This window comes from Citrus clementina, unplaced genomic scaffold (assembly GCF_000493195.1).
Source record: "Citrus clementina cultivar Clemenules unplaced genomic scaffold, Citrus_clementina_v1.0 scaffold_6, whole genome shotgun sequence".
Taxonomy (NCBI): Eukaryota; Viridiplantae; Streptophyta; class Magnoliopsida; order Sapindales; family Rutaceae; genus Citrus; species Citrus x clementina.
The window spans coordinates 1,062,931-1,078,635 of record NW_006262139.1 but is presented as its reverse complement, the minus strand read 5'-3'; the positions used below and the strand labels follow the sequence as shown (position 1 = coordinate 1,078,635).

The following is a 15,705-nucleotide window of genomic DNA, read 5'->3' as shown; positions in this document are numbered from 1 at the left end:
GATCTTTGCTGAGGATTTTGTTTTGCTGAATTTGTATGAAACTCATCCTTTTTCAGGATCGAAGACACCGAAGAACTCAGGGAGGCACCAGTATGGAGATTGAATCCCAGAAAGAAAATTCTGACACAGACCGGAGTGATTATCCGGGTTCAAGGTCGGAGAGCAAGCGGACATAACTGGAACAAACAAATCATTTTTCAGAATTGGAGGGATTTAAAATTCGACATGGAGGGGGGGGGGGTTAATTACAAAATTTTTTCTACTCTTTAAATTCTTGAGTTTGCGTTTCATATTAGTTGTCAATATCTAGGGAATGGGGGGCCTGGAGAGGGATATGTTACTTTATTCTTTTCTTTTTTCTACTTTTTTTAAAATTTTCCTTAAATTTGTAGATGGAGAGCCTGATTTGTTTGTGTATGAAGGTAATGGTGTTTTGTGAAAGAACCCATATGATTTGGGGTGTGTACAGTATTAAGTAGCTAACTCTTCAAGACTGTTTGATGAAGAAAACAAAACAAAAGAGCCATGCATAATGCTTTGAATGGCGCATGCTTGTGTTGAGAAGACAGTTGGCATGAGAATTGAGAAGCCAACTTTGTGGGACCAAATTCCAACTTTATAAATTTATGGCCATTTATGCTTTAATGTTTCCAGCTAGCAAATAGCTGTCAAGTACCATATTGGTTTGCATAGCTGTAAAGCTTAACACAAGAAGATAACCTAGAACACAACTACATGAAAGCATAATAAATCAAGAGAAAACTCATTTGAATAACAATTACAATTAGCATCTAAGTGAGGCCTCAGCTAATGGTTGAAGGGATCCTAAATCCAACAATAGACCATAATTTAAGGGAAATTTGGGCTTCGTCTAATGTTTGAAGAGAAAGTTACTTATTTTCACAAAAACAAATCCATTAGGGAAAATTACCAACCAGTCCTTTCTGAAGGCATTCTAAAATTAATTATATGGTAGGGTTATTTACACTCTAAAATTAGTTTGAACATTCTTAATTTAATAAAATTATTTTTGGGATATAAACCTGTGATTAATTATTATTATTATTGATCCATTCATTAGAGAATGTATAAACCTGTGATTAATTATTTCCAGTTGATACTTGATACAGTGATTGGTATGTTGCAACTAGTGATTCAAAACCTATAATTTTCTAAATATACAGCTTTAGGATTACAAATCTATGAGGAAAATAACTAAGAAAATTAACACTATAAATCCAGATTTGGATGGCAAAAAAATAAAAATAAAAGATCAGAAATCTAGGTTTGAGAGTAGAAAAATCACCACATAACTGAATTTGTGGTGAAGTTTACGTTTACACAGGAAATGATAACATATAACTCTTTAATAATACATTTGATTATACTAAAAGCGTGGTGAGCTTGGCGAGAGTAAAATTTTTTGCCAATAAAATTTACCATACAAGTAAAAACAAATTTTTTTTATAAAAAAAATACGGATAAATGGGCAAGATCTAAGCAGATCTCAATAAATTCAAAAATCATTTTTTTTTTAAATTGAACAATTCTTCTTTTAAAAAATATGAGGGTAAGTAAGCCAAATTAAATTTTTAGCCTCAACTTCTCTTGGATTTGAACTCAAAGATGTAAAAAGCAGGTCCGATTACACTTTATTTCTAACCCTAGATTGAATATAATATAACGATGTAGGGATCCATAAATCAACATAGTATTTATTTAAATATGTTGGAATGAGCCCTTCTCATAATGACAATAGATAGAACCCTATTCCGGTCTTGTACGTTATAGAATGAACTTATAATCATAGAATCGACTGAATCATCAAATTATAGATTATAAGTTCATAATTCTAATTCATTCCTATTTTTCTTTAGAATTAATTATCTACTAATTCTATGATTCCAATCAGTGAGAGAGATCTTGAACTAAAAAATTGATTCCAAAAATTAACTAGAAGCTAAAAAAGGGTATCATGAGCAATTGCAATTATCGGCTTAGGGCCAATTAAAAAAAAAAAATTTACTTGCAAATTACTAGGCCAAGCAGCCTTGAAGCAAATAATAATAATAATAAATAAATAAATAAATAAATAAATATTGAACTTTATTTTTTTTTAAAAAAATAACAACTTGCTCTATTAGGGATCTCCTTGGCATTTTTCAAAGCATTATCTACCACTAGGTATAGCTTCTCCAACCTTGTAATCGTCAATCCAAACCTGTAATTTCTCATATATGAAGGAGCTCTGAGACTCAAGATAGATCTACGAGGAAAATAGATATTTCCATAATAAAACAATAAAAAAGACACTAATCACTACACGGTGGAGAAAGAACAGCCGTGCATATTAAATTTATTTAGGTGGATAAAAGTATCTTGATTCCAGAGAAGAAAAATCACCACACAATTAAATCTTTTACATAATAAGAAAGGATAATCAGAAGTATTTAACACCACATTTGATTATATTAATAGTGTATTTACTTGTAGGAATCATAATTATTGATATTGTTTACCAACTAAAATAAAGATGAGAATTAGAATAGATTTAGTAGGCCCACCTAAATATGGGATTAAAAAATGAAAACTTGATTTTCTTAATGGGTTGGGAATTAAGTTTATAGTTCCAGAACTGACATTTTTGCACTTTAAAACTAAATTTTCTAATTCTCATTTCGACCTTGATTTAAACAATTAAAAAAAAAAAAATAAAAAAATGAATGAAAATCAAATCCAACGAAAATCGGACCCAAATCTGAGATTGGTCTCAACAAATTTGAACTAGCAGCAGTGGCATTCAATCAATCATGGTTGTGCGCAAGCACTTGTCGAAATTACATTGTCGTCACCACGTGACGTTCATCAGCTGTTCATCGATCTCGTTGAGCCAACAGCAGCGATTGCATCACAAACATGAATCCGATAGCAACAGCTCATCGATATCGTCACTGCTAATGATAATGGTGATGATGATGATGATGATTTGTTGCTATTGTTGATTGCCGATTATTATTATTATCATTATTATTGTTATTGTTGTTCTTTTTGTTATTATTATTATTATTATTATTATAATTACTAGCAATAATTTTTTGAATAATAATAATTATAATTATTGTAATTATTATTATAAATAATAATGACAATGATTAACCGAAGACATTTTAATAACTTGAACCAATTCATTTTGGTTCTAATATAAAGTAAACACATCAATAGTAATATAATTTATTTTGATCCAATTATTACAGTTTAAATAAATAACTTATTAGAGTTTTTATTTTAATTTATTCCAATTTTAGTCTATTCTAATTTTAATTCATTTTGATTATTAATTGATAAACACACCATAAAAAAAATGTGGGTTCTGAATTGAGGCAAGAATACAACTCTTTAGCAATAATTTTTTATCATCCAAGTAAACAAAAATTTGAGGAAAAAAAATCTTCATAAATGGAAGCAGATTCCTATAGTTTCACGAGTCAGAAATTTTTTCTTCTTAAAAAATTGAGCAAATCGATGTCAAAGGTATTAACTATTAAGCTATTAAATCCTGAACTAACTTCTTTATATACTTAATTATGTTCGGCATCGTGTTTGACTTCCCTTTGATTTGAAACTCAATTTTTTATTTAAAAGTAAAATATCTCTTCCTTAATGGCTAATGTTTTTTTCTTTAATGTGCACTCCACTCCCTCTTCTTTGTTTATTTATTCATTTTGTTTGGGAGTTTATACTTCCAACACCTCATTATTTTAAAATTAAAAAGATTTTTTTTCGATCTGCTTAAAAGTAAAAGGATTGAGATGAGATTTTTTGTCACGTATCAAGTGATATATAAAATAATCTAACCTCTTATAAAGAAAAATGAATTTTCTTTTCACATGAAAAATTTTAGACATACCAAAATTTAAGGTTAAGTCTTTATTATTGTTGGGTGGTCATTATTATTGTTTTAAAACTAATAATTTATTTATAAATTAATAATCAATATTATATAATAATTTTTTACATTCTCAACTTGAGTTAAAAGGTTAAATTAATATTTTAATAAATTTCTCAGATAATATTTTTATTAAATCCTCTAATATAATTTTATAGTCCTATTTGTATTGTAAATTAATAACTTACTAACATTAAAAATGTAATTAAATATAAAATTTTATTAAATAAAATATGATTTTATTGTTATTTTTAATTAAATTTAAATCTAATTAAATTTCATGTCTAATTTTTCTTCCCGCGTTTAAAATTTTGGAGCTTTTTTGAATTACAATAAATTTTAGATATATTTTTTGGAAGATTTAAATTTATAAAATAGAATAATTTAATTCAAGCTATTTTTTTTAAATAGTTTACAAGATAACTCAATTAATTTACCGAGATTATACTGTAATGAACGAGGATTAATCTTAATTATTTTGGTATTTCTCAAATACGTTGAACTATTTTCACTTAATTATTTTGCTTAGAATTTTCCCACAAATTTTGAGTTATCTCATGCAATTTAAATAATCACCATTCCATTGCATAAAATAATTTTTTTTATAACTTATTATGTTTCTAGGATTTAAACTATTGCTTATAACCACTCAGGATTTGAACATTTTGAAAGGAAGGTCTTGCTATTAACGTTAGGTAATCAAGATGAGAGTTGTTTTTTTCTATAAAAAAATTAAAGTTTAATCATTTTTTTCTTCTCGGAGTTTTTATTTTATTTTATTTTATTTAGAGTCATGGGGGTTTGTTAATTTATTTATTTTTTTGCAGAAAATATATGAGGAGATCCAGCTTTTACTGCACTCTTAAATAAGTTCTTCTTCTTCTTCTTCTTATTTTAATATCTTTTTTCTTTTTTTTTTTTTGGGTAATTTTTTGCTCTCTTATTGTGTAAAGGAAACAATGAGTCTAAATAATCATGGCTCGGCGCAAGTGCTATTTATGTGACTAAAGGAAATGATGAGAACTTAGAACGAATCATAGTGCTATGAAGTTTTTACATTACGTTCTGTTAGTTGTGAATGGTAGATGCCATTTTATCCAAGGTTTTTACATTTTTTTATTTTAATTAGGCAATTTGTTCTTTTATTATTATAAGGTTAAAATGGTCTTTTCAGTAATTTGTTAATCCAACACTTGAGATGTTCATACCTTGTCCTATGGACTATGCAGAACTTATGCAATCATTACATGAGGGATGTAAGTAATCATTTTGACAAACTTCTGGTTTATTTGTGTTTTAGTTAATTTTGTCATTTGGGTTTATGGATGTGATTTCACTGTCATTGACAAATATGATCTTGGCCGTTAATGTGGTTATTTGTCATCTTGAGTGCATTTCGTGTACTCGGTAAAAATTTCAGTGTCATTGTCTTGACTTCCTGTGGACGAGATTCAGTTTTGTTGCCATCACCCTGTTCTGATGATTACCAAGAAGTTTGTGATACAGAAGCTTATTTGAATTTCAGCCTAATGAATAAGACACAACATTATTATTATTATTATTTTGAGGCCATTGTGAAACCATATGGAATAAGTAACATAGGAATTACTCTATCTCTTAATTGTTGCATGTACACTGGATTTGAGCAGGTTTATTGGAGCAATTTTAGCTGTTATATGTGACTTTGGCATGTGATCCTACTTGTTTAAGTTTTTGTTTCTGGTTTTGGGACCAATGAAACAGAATTATTTATTGCATATTATCATTGACTTTGAGCTTATAGAGATGGGCAAGATTGGAAGTATTGCTTCTCTGAATAGCAGATTTGAGTCCAAAATATTGGCGTACATGACGAATTGCTGATCTGTACTCAGACAGATTGTCAATGTTTTAATACATTGTTTGAAGTATTGTGTAGATTGATATCTATTAAGCTTATGCATGCTTCTGGGTTGTGTCCATATGAATAATATCTTATCTTGTATTGTGATTATTTTATTGCCGTTAGTCTCTTTCTTTGAAGTTGGAGATTGTCCCTGAAATCTTGTGCCCCTATGTTTTTGATGTCTTGATCCATTTCAACAAACAAGAGATTCTGCAGCTATATAGGTTGCTGTGCAGGAACGTAAAAAGTTGCATACTTGACCTGGAAATGGAGGTCTTATATATTTGAAAAGCATCTATCGTTGCGTCCAATGAAATAATGCTAGATATTGTTGGGAATAAACAAAGGCCTTAATTAAATTGATATAGGTTTAACAATGAATATTGACCTTGGTTTATTTTATTGGAGGTAAGCATTGAACGAATAACGAAGTCACAACCTGCATTGCATCTTGAAATTAGAGCTGTAGAATTTTTATTGTAATCTTATGAATGAAATTGATTAACGACTTTCACATCTCTCTTTCTCTGTTCAACATACTCTCACTTTATATGTTCAAATTTGTGTGCGAGTCTCTAGATTCTCTTTCTCACTCGCAGCACCATAGTTGTTCTATTTTCAACTGCATTGTCAACTATGTTTAGGTGTAAGAATGAGACATTACCTTACTTCCATCTCATAATGTATTTTAAGCAAGAGCTTGCATATGTGTATATGTATAAAAATCTCCCCCAGTCTTTTAGTTTTTAAAGTTTGAAGCACGCTAAACTGTTAAGGATGGCTCAGATGATTGGTACTGATGAGATAGAGTCTGTGAGAATTGAGTTGGCAGAGATAGGAAGAAGCCTGAGATCGTCATTCCGGCTTCCGACCTCCAGTTACAGAAGCAGCTCAGCAATAAGTTCAAGGAAGGAGGATACTGATGTTGAACATGCTTTGCTGTGGGCTGAAATCGAGAGATTACCTACTTATGACCGGCTGAAAGCATCTTTGTTTGATGTAAACAGTCATGGAAACCTGGTTGATAATCAAGGAAAACTGGTGATTGATGTTACCAAGCTTGGAGCACTTGAACGGCATGTGTTCATTGAGAAGCTTATCAAACACATTGAGCACGACAACCTTCAGCTATTGCGGAAAATCAGAAAAAGAGTGGACAAGTAAGCCTTATATAACTAACTAAATGTATGAATCTTTCTGCAAGAGTATGCAGAGACATAGATCCAGAAATATTGTCAACTTGTTTTCATAGTTGTACACATTTAATTCTGCATTCTGTACATATTTACTCTATATATATGCAATGATGAAGACTCATCTAACATCATTGAATCACATCATAAGTTTTCTCAACTTAGAGTTTTGTTTTACTTTCCAATTCTAAGGTGCTTTGGTGCCTAAATTTTTCTTCCTGTTTCTGTCTGCAAAGACATAAATGCATCATTTTGTTGGATAACCTGAATTCAATTCTGTAGAGTTGGCATAAAGTTGCCCACTATAGAGGTGAGATACAAGAATTTGTGCGTGGAAGCCAAGTGTGAGGTTGTTCATGGAAAGCCACTCCCGACCCTTTGGAATTCTTTTAAAGGCATGATTTCCGTAAGTATCTTCATCTTCAGAAAGTACTTACCAAAATTTTCGTCGTTATTTAAGGGTTGAATATATTAGCCAAATTCCTATACAGATAACATCAGATAAATCAAACATTTGCTATGTAAATCAGACTCAGAATATTGAGTCCATATCTCATTACCAATGTCTAAAGGTCTTTTTTACTATAGCTTACTAGTCTTAGAAATGATTTGATTCTAGTTTGATACTAGTTGATCCTTGCTTTACAGGTCTTACCAAAGCTTTCAGGTTACAAGTCTCTTGAAGCAAAGATAAACATTCTTAATCATGTCAGCGGCATCTTGAAACCTGGAAGGTACAGTGCACGAGAGAATATATATCACTCAACTCAATTCATTAACCGAAAAGCCTTTTAGGGTCAACCTTGCTGATCGTTTTACCACTCTACGTTCTCCTGGATATATTTTGCCAAACTATAGCTCTTGATATCTTTTTAAGTTCTGTTTTTTCTTGTGCTTTGCTGTTTGCGTGCATTTACCTTGTGTGTAAGTTCTATCCTAATTATGGAAGCTATATAATCTTTGATGGCTGTGCATTATTTAGCAGAATTGCTAATTAATTACTCCTGAAATTTTCCTTCTAAAGCCTTGCAGTGATTGTGGATTTTGCTCAGCTAGTCATTTGTAATGCCTATCAATCTTTGTTGTGACTTTATTCAAGTTGATATGGAAGCTATATAATCTTTGATGGCTGTGCATTATTTAGCAGAATTGCTAATTAATTACTCCTGAAATTTTCCTTCTAAAGCCTTGCAGTGATTGTGGATTTTGCTCAGCTAGTCATTTGTAATGCCTATCAATCTTTGTTGTGACTTTATTCAAGTTGATATGTACATTAGTGAATTTTCAGGGAAATTTGAAGGCTGTTGGCAATATGATAAGAAACATGTGCTTAATCAAGTAAGCTTGAATTTATTGCAGGATGACTCTTCTGCTTGGCCCTCCTGGATGTGGAAAGAGCACCTTTTTAAAAGCTCTCTCAGGAAATCTTGATCCATCTCTTAAGGTTCCAAACTTTCTTCATGCTTCGTCATGCTTATTTACCTTTGATAATATATTGAAGATGAAATGCAAACCAGCTTGAATTTGTAACTTAAAATTTAATCCCCAGAAAACTATGGTATAGAAGAAAAGCTCAAGACAACAGTAGGACAGATTTTGATTATAATTAGGAAGTTGAATGGCACTCTGTCTTATTTTTGGCTTTGAAGAGATATATTGATTTGCATGACCCAATTGATCCGGTAATATCTTTTTTTTTTTTTTTCCTCCAAAAGGTCACTGGGGAAGTTTCATATAATGGATACAAGCTGGAAGAGTTTGTCCCTCCGAAAACTTCAGCTTATATAAGCCAAAATGACCTTCATATAGCTGAAATGACTGTGAGGGAAACTGTTGACTTTTCTGCCCGTTGTCAGGGTGTTGGAAGCCGAGAAGGTATTTGTTTCTTGAGCTTATTTTATTGATATTGCACTTGTGGCCACTTTATCAATGCTAAAAAATAAATGATAACTAAATTAATATGTATGTTCTGCCTATGCAGAGACTATGATGGAGGTCAGTAGAAGGGAGAAGGAGGCAGGAATTGTTCCTGATCCAGATATAGACACGTACATGAAGGTCTTTTATATCCTGGCATACTTTTTGTCCATTTTTTGAATCCAATTGATAGAGCCAAATTATAAGAATTATACCTGACATTGAATGAATCGGTGCTAAAGATCTTTTTCTGTGCTGTATAGTTGTGTGTGCCATTTGATGTTGATATAGATCACTGTATTAATGACAATTTTTGTTGTAACAGGCAATTTCTGTCAAAGGAGTAAAAAGAACCCTTCAAACGGATTACATATTAAAAGTAATTCTCTTTTTCCGAGCTGTAAACTATAGTTCTTTTAGTCAATCTGTATCTATGCAAATGCTTTATCGGTTCATATGTCCATTGTCTCCGCGACCTTTCAGATCCTTGGACTTGATGTCTGTGCTGACACAATGGTGGGAAATGCCATGAGAAGAGGTATCTCTGGAGGTCAGAAAAAGAGACTTACTACAGGTAATTTTAATTCAGATGTTTATACGTTCAACAGATTATCATCCACTTGGGATAACATATTGACTTGGAAGAGCTATAATGAATATTTTAACGGACTACTAAGGATAAGTTTTCCATTGAATCTGTAGGGGAGATGATTGTTGGACCAACAAAAGCACTATTTATGGATGAAATAACAAATGGTTTAGATAGTTCCACCGCATATCAGATCATTGCTTGTATTCAGCAGCTGGTGCATATAACAGATTCTACTGCATTGATTTCACTTCTTCAACCAGCACCAGAAACCTTTGATCTGTTTGATGACATCATTTTAATGGCTGAAGGAAAGATTGTGTATCATGGACCCCAGGATCATGTCCTAGCCTTTTTTGAGGATTGTGGCTTTAGGTGTCCTGAGAGGAAAGGGGTTTCTGACTTCCTACAGGAGGTAAGTCCATCGCAGCTTAGAATGTTCTCATTTCATGCTGAAATTTTAGTACTTCATAATTTGATCTGCTATATTTCAGGTTTTGTCCAGAAAAGATCAAGCACAATTCTGGCTCCATACTGAACTTCCCTACAGTTACTTTTCAGTAGATATGTTCTCTAAGAAATTCAAGGAATCTCCTCTTGTTAAAAAGCTTGATGAAGAACTTTTAGTGCCATATGATAAATCAAAAAGTCCCAAGAATGCAATTTCCTTTAGTGTATATTCTCTTTCTAGATGGGAGCTATTCAAGGCTTGCATGTCAAGGGAACTTCTTCTCATGAGGAGAAATTCTTTTGTCTATGTATTCAAGACAACTCAGGTTAGCAATGTTTTTAAGTTTCAGTTTATCTCATATGCTTAAATTAGATTGTGTAAGGAATACGAAATTGAAATATGTGGAGAATCTTTTTGCGACAGCTTATTATGCTCGCAACCATGGCAATGACTGTTTTTCTGAGAACTCGAATGGAGATTGACGTTTTTCATGGGAATTACTACATGGGTTCCTTATACTTCTCACTCGTTGTTCTTCTTGTTGATGGCATGCCTGAGTTGTCTATGACGATTCAAAGACTTGAAGTTTTCTATAAACAGCAGGAGTTGTGCTTTTACCCAGCTTGGGCGTATGCAATTCCAGCCACTATTTTGAAAGTTCCTCTTTCTTTAGTTGCATCTCTGGCCTGGACATGTCTTACTTATTATGTCATTGGATACAGTCCAGAGGTCTGGAGGTGAGTTTCATTTGAGAAGGCAGAAAGCTTTGTGTGTATTGGTGCATTAAATCTTCTAACGAAGAATAGTTCCTGCATTCTGCTTGTTATATGTGATAGAATAGAAACGAGTTGTTGAGTTTCGTTTTCACTGATTACTACATATTGAGCTTTTAGGATTTGCTTAACTTTTTCCAAAAAGGCACGCTCAAAGTGAGTAACATAAAGAAAAGAAAAGTAATTACTCATATAGGATTTACTTATATCCACTCTTTGAAAATGATGGCGCAAGCCTGCCATTTTGTTTTGGGTGGGACCTGAGATTCTGAAATTTAATTTCTGTTCTTTTTAGGTTCTTCCGTCAGTTCATTCTTCTTTTTGCCTCGCACTTTACATCAATATCCATGTTCCGATTTATGGCATCAGTCTTCCAGACTGAGTTTGCTGCTATGACAGCTGGAAGTGTTGTGATACTGTTTGTGTTTTTATTTGGGGGCTTCGTTATTTCACGACGTAAGGCAATTTATACCTTCTCCAATTTGATTTTAGAATCATCAACCAAAAAATGGTTAAACTTATGGTGACTATTGGTTGCAGCCTCGATGCCAGCGTGGTTGAAGTGGGGTTTTTGGATATCTCCTGTTACATACGGGGAGATAGGTCTCTCTGTAAATGAATTTCTTGCTCCTCGGTGGCAAAAGGTGCGTCTTAGAGCATAATTGTGTGGCTAATCTAATTAGTACTACAACTTTGTCGAGAATGAAGTAATTGGTTCCTGAAACTATTTTGCTGTGCACTTCTTATTATGTTGTAGATGCTGCCCACAAACACTACAATAGGGCAAGAAATACTTGAAAGCCGTGGACTAAACTTTGATGGATTTATTTTCTGGATATCACTTGGTGCGTTGTTTAGCATTGCCTTACTTCTTAACATTGGCTTTACGTTGGCCTTAACTTTCTTAAAGTGTAAGTTCATCTTTGTAGTAATCCTGTCTCAACTTTAGATAAATCATGTTTGTGTACCTAATTTGATACAAATACAGCTTCTGGGTCATCTCGTGTTATGATTTCGCATGAAAAGTTAGCCAAGATGCAAGAAAGTGAAGATTCCAGTTATGGTGAACCTGTGAAAGAGAATTCTAGGAGTACTCCTATGACTAATAAAGAATCTTATAAAGGTTAAAGCCATTTCTACTTTGTACTTTCTTTTTCATTTTAATGTTTTAAATTCTTCATAATTTGAACTGATTCCTTATCTTAATCAATAGGCAGGATGGTCTTACCTTTTGAGCCCTTAACAGTAGCATTTCAGGATCTGAAATACTATGTTGACACCCCTTTGGTAATCTTGTTATCCATTCTTTTGATCATAATCTTAGACAATGCAGTATATTTAGAGGCGTTCGAACAACTTCTATACATTTTTACTTAACTTAATTTGCCTCCTTGAATTTTAGGAAATGAGAGAACGGGGATTTGCTGACAGGAAACTTCGACTGCTTTATGATGTTACGGGTTCATTAAGGCCAGGTGTTCTAACAGCATTAATGGGCGTCAGTGGAGCTGGAAAAACAACTCTGATGGATGTTCTTGCTGGAAGAAAAACAAGTGGCTATGTCGAGGGGGAAATAAAAATTAGTGGGTATCCTAAGGTTCAAGAAACATTTGCTAGAGTTTCAGGTTATTGTGAGCAAACAGACATACATTCTCCTAATATCACTGTTGAAGAATCTGTAATTTTTTCTGCTTGGCTACGTCTTGCTCCTGAGATCAACTCAAAAACTAAAGCTGTAAGATTCTATAGTTCTGATATTCACTGATTACTCCAGCTTTCAGAAACTGTATATTAACACTCAACACTTCTATGGCATGTTCCAACAGGAATTTGTGAATGAAGTACTTGAGACCATTGAGCTGGACGCAATTAAGGATTCCTTAGTTGGCATACCTGGTGTTAATGGTCTATCAACTGAGCAACGTAAGCGGCTTACTATAGCCGTTGAACTTGTTGCCAATCCTTCTATAATTTTTATGGATGAACCTACAACTGGTCTTGACGCACGAGCAGCAGCAATTGTCATGCGAGCTGTGAAGAATATAGTTAATACAGGAAGAACAATAGTTTGCACTATCCACCAACCAAGTATTGATATATTTGAAGCATTTGATGAGGTAAAACAATTTTAACTTTGTTTTAGTATATAAATGTAAAACTAGAATTTGATTCTGAAACTTTGATGCTGGTTTCATTCTGTCAATACCTTTATACTCGATGGTTAAGCTTTGGCATATCAAGTTGCTTTTGCTAATTGATAAAGAGACATAGCTTAGCTTGAACAATCAAATTACTATTATTTTGATGAATTGTTACAAACATTTTTATCTGGATTTTCAGCTGATCCTTTTGAAAACTGGTGGACGCATCATCTACTGTGGGCCATTAGGAAAGCATTCAAGTCAAGTCATAGAATATTTTGAGGTCAGTTACATTTATTTACAATCAAAATACTGACAACTGCAATATGCTTGTTCTCCATTTTCTTGTCAGTTCTTGCAAAAATTCTTTTGCAAAACAATTGACTAATCAACTTTTAGTGACAGGGTATCTCTGGAGTGCCAAAGATTAGAAATAATTATAACCCAGCAACATGGGTAATAGAGGTCACTTCCACATCTGCTGAAGCTGAACTTTGTGTAGATTTTGCTCAAATATTTAGGGAATCTGTTTTATATGAGTAAGTTGACTTATAAGAGTCTAGATTTTGTTATTGTAGTTTTGAAATGTGCTACTGCCTCAAAGTTTATATTTTGTCTGTAGAAGGCTTGCCATAGACTAGTTAATTAATTGTTATGCTCATAAACATCACAGTAGGATTTAAACGATCAATTGGCCTATATATATATATATATCTATATATGCACACGCGCGTGTGTGTGTGTATATATATATACATATATATATCAAATATGTTTCTTTTTATTAGAGAACATATTATACTTGACAACAATTGCTTATGATCTTTTTTTTTGTGTTTCATGATGTTGCGCTGCTTGTAGGAACAACAGAGAGCTTGTAAAGCAGTTGAATACTCTGCCACCAGGTTCAAAAGATTTGCATTTTCCAACCCGCTTTTCACGCAATTTCTGGGGGCAATTTAAATCTTGCTTGTGGAAACTGCATTTGTCTTATTGGAGAAGTCCTTCATACAATTTAATGCGTATCATGCACACGGCTACCGCTTCTTTACTTTTTGGCGTACTTTTTTGGGACCATGGACAGAAATTGTAAGTGCATTACTAATTATATATTTGCCAAAGGAAAAAAGAATTATTTTCTGTTAAATTGTGCAAGGGGTTATCTGCATTTTGGTTTTTTAAAAATATTTTATTGTAGACCTTGCACCTTCTGAAAGTCTATCGGGCACTTTCAATCAAAATTTATGCTTTGTATTTCTAGCTCCTCTATCTGGCTTTAGAAGGTCATTTAGCTTCATATATTTAGTGATAACATCACATTGTTTTTTGGTGCACAAATTTATTGGGAAGCTTTTTGATACACAAATTTACGCATTGATACTATCCCATTACATTGTTTCTAAATAAATTTGAAAGTACTTATTGAGTAGTGACCATCAACACAGCTCTACTTTCATTTGTTTTTGTAGGATGAAATTATTAGTTTGCAAGCACCTAACATCTATTTATTTTCCCTTAAATCTGCCAGAGATAACCAGCAAGATTTATTCAATATTGTGGGTTCATCATACTTGGCTGTGGTATTCTTGGGGATAAACAATTGTTCATCAGTTATACCAAATGTGGCGAGGGAGAGAACTGTTATGTATCGAGAAGGATTTGCAGGAATGTACTCTCCATGGGCTTATGCACTTGCGCAGGTACATATGAACTTTATTCTATGTTGACTTTGTGTTCAAGAAATCACAAATAGAATCTTGTAATGTGTTATTTTCATTGAAATGTTTCTTATTCAGATATGCATACCGATTTTGCAGGTCACAGTTGAGATTCCTTATTTACTTATTCAAGCACTTTCATATGTGATCATCGGTTATCCAATGATTGGTTATTATTGGTCAGCATATAAGCTTTTCTGGAATTTCTATGGGATGTTTTGTACAATGATGTTTTACAATTATCTGGGAATGCTACTAGTGTCGTTGACACCAAATTCCATGATTGCTTCAATTCTATCCTCAGTTTGCTACACATTATTTAACCTTTTCGCTGGATTTTTGATTCCTGGACCGGTAAGCCTCTAAACTCTACCATAGACACTATGTTAACATTTATGTGTATCTATGAGTGTATATATAATTAGCAAAATGTTTTGAATATTAATTTTGAATCTTTGATATTTAACTTTCTGCAGAAAATTCCTAAATGGTGGATTTGGATGTATTATATGATGCCTACCTCTTGGGCACTAAATGCTATGGTTACTTCACAATATGGAGATATTGACAAGGAAATGATTGTATTTGGCGAAACAAAGAAATTGTCCTCCTTCATACAAGATTATTTTGGGTTTCACCATGATCGCTTGCCTATTACGGCTGCTGTTCTTATCATCTATCCTCTTGTTCTTGCCTTTCTTTTTGCATTTTGTATAGAAAGATTGAACTTTCTCAGAAGGTAAAATATATTTTTGGTGGGGATGTAATGTTGCAATGTATACTGCCTAGAACTAGAGTATATACATTTTCAATCTATATGTACTCTTGATCAATATTGTAGTTAATAGTTGACTGCATAATTGATGTACACAGTTTAGCTATTCTTCAAGCTGATCAAATTAGAATATCATCCTCTTGAATTTCTAAAATTGCCCAAAAGGTCTCTTCAGAGCTGCTTTCATTGCCCTTTGTCAAATTTACAACATTTTCGCAGCATCCGACTCTATCATCATCAAAGGCAATAGCAGCTTGAACTTCAAATCTGATTGCTTCTGCTTCTGCAAGCTCAACATCACCATTAGAGCTTGAGTA

At 32.8% G+C, this 15,705-nt stretch overlaps 2 protein-coding genes across 4 annotated transcripts in view; both read left to right on the top strand.

Annotated features, from left to right (window-relative positions):
* The window catches only part of LOC18038660 (probable receptor-like protein kinase At5g18500), a gene marked incomplete at its 5' end in the record, with an annotated part of 4,915 nt that extends 4,268 nt beyond the window's left edge, over nucleotides 1-647 (top strand). The window contains one exon of the mRNA XM_006428233.2: nucleotides 57-647. Coding sequence (XP_006428296.2) covers nucleotides 57-176 — 120 coding nt within the window. The remainder of the gene's footprint in view (nucleotides 1-56) is intronic.
* A 4,448-nt stretch (nucleotides 648-5,095) lies between these two features.
* On the top strand, nucleotides 5,096-15,429 carry LOC18039484 (pleiotropic drug resistance protein 3). 3 transcript variants are annotated; one of them, XM_024181863.1, is made up of 24 exons: nucleotides 5,096-6,991; nucleotides 7,307-7,430; nucleotides 7,673-7,758; nucleotides 8,384-8,468; nucleotides 8,740-8,899; nucleotides 9,006-9,082; nucleotides 9,267-9,320; nucleotides 9,425-9,515; nucleotides 9,644-9,945; nucleotides 10,025-10,306; nucleotides 10,405-10,718; nucleotides 11,050-11,210; nucleotides 11,295-11,398; nucleotides 11,512-11,599; nucleotides 11,743-11,877; nucleotides 11,968-12,041; nucleotides 12,157-12,489; nucleotides 12,581-12,871; nucleotides 13,095-13,178; nucleotides 13,301-13,434; nucleotides 13,757-13,984; nucleotides 14,424-14,595; nucleotides 14,713-14,967; nucleotides 15,090-15,429. In XM_024181863.1, the coding sequence occupies exons 1-24, from the start codon at nucleotides 6,609-6,611 to the stop codon at nucleotides 15,354-15,356; spliced, it is 4,284 nt and encodes a 1,427-aa protein (XP_024037631.1). In that variant the 5' UTR covers nucleotides 5,096-6,608; the 3' UTR covers nucleotides 15,357-15,429. The 3 variants fall into 3 exon arrangements, with proteins under 3 accessions (XP_024037631.1, XP_006428294.1, XP_024037632.1); XM_006428231.2 differs by having other exon boundaries at nucleotides 11,512-11,665; XM_024181864.1 differs by lacking the exons at nucleotides 13,757-13,984; nucleotides 14,424-14,595; nucleotides 14,713-14,967; nucleotides 15,090-15,429 and having other exon boundaries at nucleotides 11,512-11,665; nucleotides 13,295-13,343.
* Nucleotides 15,430-15,705: the final 276 nt, after the last annotated feature.